General features: G+C 44.5%; 1 protein-coding gene across 1 annotated transcript; it reads right to left on the bottom strand.

Moving 5' to 3' along the window:
* Positions 1 to 54: 54 nt before the first annotated feature.
* On the bottom strand, positions 55 to 6,178 carry MRPL27 (mitochondrial ribosomal protein L27). The gene is made up of 4 exons (XM_080994131.1): positions 6,039 to 6,178; positions 2,930 to 3,052; positions 1,988 to 2,055; positions 55 to 484 (listed from the first exon to the last, which is right to left on the bottom strand). Exons 1-4 carry the CDS (start codon positions 6,091 to 6,093, stop codon positions 278 to 280), a joined length of 453 nt encoding a protein of 150 aa, XP_080850257.1. The 5' UTR covers positions 6,094 to 6,178; the 3' UTR covers positions 55 to 277.
* Between the last annotated feature and the right edge of the window lie 4 nt (positions 6,179 to 6,182).

Here is a 6,182-nt window from a genome sequence, read left to right as displayed (position 1 = left end):
CCATTACGTTAGAGCTAATCATATGAAAACATCGTCTTGAATTAGCTCTCCTGGTAAGATGATAGAACTGCCCATTTATTTTGGAAAAGAAATTTCAACAACATCCCCTTTGTTGAGAATACATTCCAGGTGCCTAGAATGTATTGAGCAGCCAACCACAGGTGACCGAGCAGGAGAAGTCCATTCAGAACCACAGCAGTGTTTTCAGACCTGTTTATATCTGGGCTCGGATAAAGCTGGCCAGTTCCTTGCTGTTGTCCAGGAGACCTCAAAAGTCTCAGAGCATCTTGACCAACTTGAAACTCCCCACCTCTTTAGTGGGAACGACGTTGATGAAAGTTTTGTACAGCACAGCCCCTTTGGGTAACTGGCAGATCACCTCTGTGCTTTCCTTGCTGCTGGGACGCGGCACGTAGACTTCCTTCGTGTATCGCACAATCCCGTCTTCGAGCGCGTAGAGTGACTTGTTGCGGCCTATTCCCACCTATTAGCAGGTGAACGGGGGAAATTAAAAGAGGAGAAAAGTTTAAGACTCTGGAGCAGAGCAGTGATGCCCAGTGGTACATGGTAGCACCTTGGTGTGTTTTGGTACATAGGTAACTAAACTCACGGCTCTGCTCATGGGAGGAAGGCTGTTTGCATAGCCACTGGGTGTCTGATCACAGAGCTGCCATGAAGACGGAAGCCATGGCATACAACAATAACGCTTCATGACCATATAAGACTTATTAAACTGCTGGTTGACTACTCCCATTCACTTTTCCCATTGGATCTTTCACCCCACTTGGCTTGCTCCTATGAAAATACGGATGGGCAAAAAGTAGATCACTGGATGATCAAGCATTTATGGCTCTCAAGTGCTGAACAACAGCAAAACCAAAAGGCTTCATCCCTACACTTCCTATTAGAAATGCTTCTAATTATTTGATTTATTGCCTGCCCTTCGCCCTAAGATCCCAGGGCAGGTCACAACAATTTAAAAGACCACATCAAAAAACGATTAAAGCTACTTAATAGCTGGGCTATTAAATTTGGCCAGAAGTTCTCTGATTCAGATTTGTATTTTTATATGCAGGTCACTGCAGTGTTTGTGCCTCCTGGGAGGCAGTAGGTTATTAGCTCTGCTGCAAAACCACCATTTTACACCTGACTCCCTCCCTCAACTTTCAGCCATGATTTTGCACCTGGCTCTGATTGGTGGATGTCAGGGTGCTCAGTAGAAAAGGGAACAGATACGGTAGTCAAGGATGGGGGAACCTGCATTCCTCCAGATATTGTTGGAACACCCATCAGCCTGCATTCCCCATCTCTGACATCTGCCTATGCACCTGCTGTAAAGCACTAGATACGGGGCTTGGCCAAACCTCACCTGCTCATAAGTGATTTCAACACGCCTACAGTAAGTTCAGGTCACCTGAGACTTATCTCAAATGGGTTTGGCTTCATTGGGATTTGGGATTATGTGTTACACTATTCTGCCCAGGTATTTCCTGGCATGGTTCGGGAGCTCTGCAAATAGACCTTTCTTTTAAAAAGAAAAAAGTTCAAAATATTGCAAGTTGGGCTGTGCAGCAAGCAGAACTCCCCTGTCTTACCACACTGTGAGCTGTGCTCTCCCGCTACAGTGTAATTTGCCCATTTATTTTTAGATCCATGACTGAACAATGTTTTTCCAATGTACCCGAGACATTCAGGTGCGCGAAGCTGAACTATATTGTTCATTGAATCCAAATGTCACTTAAAACAGGGTTGCAAAAGCTTTACTTTTGGAAGCGAGGGCTGTTTCAACTAAGAAGGCTCCAATATCTTCTTGTTAGAATAAGCAACTCCCCTGGAAGCCTTCAAGAGAAGGTTAGTATAAAGAAACTTGGCTCATTTCAGGATAATGAAGAATGAAAAAGGAAGCAGGAAGTTTGCTGAAGGTGGAGCAGAACAAGCAAAGTCTCAATTATAAACACTCTTGGGAATAGCAAAAAGAATAACTTACGTGAGCCCCCGGGTGCCAGCGAATCACCCGCTGTGTCGCCAATGTGTTGCCGGCGTGGACAAACTTTCCTGCAAAAGGTGTTAAGATGAAGCAATGAAGTGAAGAAATCGGCTTCCGTGATGAAAGCAGGCAAGCTGAATAGGAATTGCTCCACGGAACAAAAACTAGTCTCATTTCTTAGGAAGGAATGCCCATTTCAGATGATGCAAGATCACATAAATTAGAAAACCTGTCTCGGTCTCTCTCTCACTCACACAGAGCCTTCCTTTAGCATTCTCTCCAAATGACTTTTAATACTTCTGCAAACCCTGTGCTTATCCTAAGGATGTCAATACCTGGGAGTAATGGCGACACAGCACTATCCATGCACGTCCCCTGCTAGGTGTTGCCAAACTGCAACTCCCATTAGCTTCAGCAAACATGGCCAAATGGTCAGAGATGACAAGAGCTGTAATTCAGCAACACCTGGAGGGCCACAGGTTTTAGAATCATGGAATTGCAGAGTTGGAAGGGAACCCTGAGGGTCATCTAGTCCAACCCCCTGCCTTTTGCCTAACATGGGGCTTAAACCGCAATCCTGAGAGTCCCGTGTTCTACCGAATGAGCTCTCCACACCTTGTGCACATGCAATGTAACACATGCAATGTAAACTGGACGGTGCATTCCACTTCACTTATTGAGGCTCTCCCTTGCTGCATAACTCCTGAATTTGCATCCCAAAGAGAATTAATATCCGTGCACAAATTTCAGTTAGCGGTACTGTGTGCTTCCAAGCCAGCAGAATCCTGTTGTTGGTCAGTACAATTCTGCCACCTACTGGCCAGTCTTGCCAACACACATTCATAATATATGCCTTCTTGAAAGCATCCCTGTGCGAGCCAGACAGCTGGCAGCAAGAAAAATAAACTGAAAGGCAGCTGCAAAAAGAGACAAGGGACTTACCATCCGTTACTTTAGCTCCATAACTTTTCCCAGGGCTTTTCCCCCCAAGATTTTTGGAGCTGCCTCCACTCTTCTTAGATGCAAACCTCACTGCAACTGCACTCAGGGGGGAAACAGGCAAAACTGTGGAGAGAGAGAGAAACGAAAAACTCATCAAAACGGGGGGATATAAACTGACAATTATTTAAACTGAGAAAGAAACCTCACACCAGCCACTGAATACTAAAGTGTTTTACATTTTTTGAAAGTTGAGAGAGGGTGGGTTGGGGAGAACTGGTCAGTGTTGCGGTGACGACCATGAGCTGTGAGCCAGCAGTCCCCAGTTCAAACTGCAACTCAATTATGAGCACTCTGGGTGACCTTTTTATTTTTTAGATGCAGAGCCAAATAACTGCTGGCTTTTGTACTACCAAAGGAAGAAAAGCTGTTCTGTTTTTTGCAGGCTATATATTAAATGCCTGTATGTATATATATATATATATATATATATATATATATATATATATAAGGTTATTGGAACAGTTTTTAAAGAACTGTCACATGTTGTAGACAAGGATGTTTGAACCAGTGGTGTTAGTAGAGCAGAGATGAAATACCACCAAGATTATTTCACAGCAGTGATGGTGATTTCATCTGCTGGGCTGCTGTTTGCCAATCCTGCATGCTAAATGTTTATTTCAGAGAGAAACCCATCAAATAAACTAAACAGAGGAAGAAGCAGGTTACATTAGCATTCACAGCTACTGGTTACACTGCACTTTTATTTTATTTTTTAAAAAAAAATCTGAAGTCTCTTTAAAATGGTCAACTAAAATGTCACAAAATAGCAAGCAAGCTTCTGAGTCCACCAGAACCGTTCATCAGTGCCTGGGAAAGGACTTTAAAAAGGGAGTGTATCCCAAATAGAGGGGTACATTGTGCTAACTGGGAACACCCTCTCCTTAGAGGCATAGAATCCAGGATGGCTGAGAAGTAGATGTCACACGTTGGATAATTTTGTTGGATCCAGTCTTTAATGTTTACCAATATTTGGCATACAAGTGGTTCTTTCTTCAATGAAAAAGCGGCTTATCTAAAAGAACGGCCCATAAACACACAGCCATTTCAAGTCAGCAATACTAACCCTCCTTTTGCAGGACACTTCATTTGATTTATTTGCGTACAATTAGCAACCATTTCCTTTTCATTTCTGAAGTTTCCTGTTCAGTTGCCTAACTGGCACAAATCTAACTTCTTAGAAAAATGTAGGATTAAGGGCTGCGAATCCCAAGCACACTCATTTGTAAGCGCCAATGAATTCAATGATGATAATAATTTTATCATTTTATATTCTGTCCATTTGGCTGGGTTTCCTAAGCCACTCTAGGCAGCTTAGAGCACATATAAAATCATCGTAAAGCATCAAGAATTAAAAACTTCCCGATACAGGGCTGTCTTTAGATGTCTTCTAAAAGTTCTGTAGTTCTTTATCTCAACATCTGAAAGGCGGGTGTTCCACAGGGAGGGTGCCACTACCGAGAAGGCCCTCTGCCCGGTTAGGCCAGGCCTATTTTATTTTCCCGGGTGTAATGCATGGGAAAATAAAACAGGCCTGTCCTGAAGATTTCTTAATACAAACCCATCCATGAACACATACATACAGATCCGTGGTTCCCAATTATGGGGCACATGCCCCACAGGGGGGCAATTTTATTTTTAAGGGGGGGGGATTCAAGAATGAGTTATTAACAGTGAATGGCCTTTTACGCTTCTTCCACGTGAATAGGAGTTCACCTTTTGAATAATAAAAATTATATGTCATGGGGGACGGGCATCCGGATTTTAGAGAAGCTTAGGTAGGGCATGGTCAAAAAAAGGTTGGGAACCACAGATAGATAGATAGATAGATAGACAGACAGACAGACACACACATATACATGGGATTCAATTTAGCCATACTGTCCTGCCTATTAAGAGGGCTGTATTGAAAAAGGGTTGCCCATTCTTTTATTAATGAATTACTCCATTAGCTCAGGGCCAGAGCCAGGGCCGGATTTAGGTTTGATGAGGCCCTAAGCTACTAAAGGTAATGGGGCCCTTTATATGCCCAGCTGTCCTTTGTCAACAACCAATTGTTGCTGTTTTTTGTGTTGAATATATGCTATATGGTAATTTATGGACCTAATACATGGGTAGGCAAACTAAGGCCCGGGGGCCGGATTTGGTCCAATCCCCATCTAAATCCAGCCCGCGGTTGGTCCAGGAATCAGTGTGTTTTTACATGAGTAGAATGTGTCCTTTTATTCAAAATGCATTTCTGGGTTATTTGTGGGGCCTGCCTGGTGTTTTTACATGAGTAGAATGTGTGTTTTTATTTAAAATGCATCTCTGGGGTATTTGTGGGGCATAGGAATTCGTTCATTTTTTTTCAAATTATAGTCCGGCCCCCAACAAGGTCTGAGGGGCAGTGGACCGGCTGAAAAAGTTTGCTGACCCCTGACCTAATAGGTATCATAAGCGCCTACACAACACAAAACACTTGCTGTATGTAGGTTTTATTTTATTTGTTTTTTATCTTATATTATGGAAATGTCCATCCAGTTTTTTTTTCCCTTTAAATTTTTTTGGGGGCCCCCAAGAGAGTCGTGTCCTAAACTATAGCTTGTTTAGCTTACAGGTAAATCCGGCACTGGGCGGAGTGAAGAGATGATAAAATCTCCCAACCACCTCCCACGACGATGCGAACAGACAAAACTGCCCAAACCCTCAACAGGCAAAACGTCACCAAAGGGTGGGAGGGAGAGAAGGAAGGAAGGATATTAAAACGGCCGGGGGGGAGGGAGAAGAGTAATACCCGATTCTGAACAGGAAACACTCGCAGTGCAGTGCAGTGCAGTGCAATGCAATGCAATGCAATAAAATAATAAAATAAAATAAAATAAAATAAAAGTCCCTTTCCCAGGCTTTTGCAGTCACTTTTGCGTCTGCAGCAATTGCGGCGATGCGGCATGTTTTGCACCAGGCGCCTCCCGCCTGCCCGTCTCTTGCACGCGTCCCGATCTCTCCCCACCCCAGCACCCCGTTTCCCGGGACTTGACCCCTTCCCAGGCTCCCTCCGCCCGCCACTCACGTTGCCCTCCGGAGCCCAGAGCCCAAGGCGAGAGCCTGCCCAGCAGCGCCGCCATTTGACCTTCGCCGCCGCCGCCGCCGCCGCCTCCTGGTTGGCAATCCGTCCGGCTCCGCCTTGCGCGGCTTCCGGATCCGGGGCTGGCGG

The sequence above is a fragment of the Podarcis pityusensis genome (genome assembly GCF_964106645.2).
Source record: "Podarcis pityusensis genome assembly, chromosome: 2".
In the NCBI taxonomy this organism is placed as follows: Eukaryota; Metazoa; Chordata; class Lepidosauria; order Squamata; family Lacertidae; genus Podarcis; species Podarcis pityusensis.
This window is presented reverse-complemented; position numbering and strand designations above follow the sequence as displayed.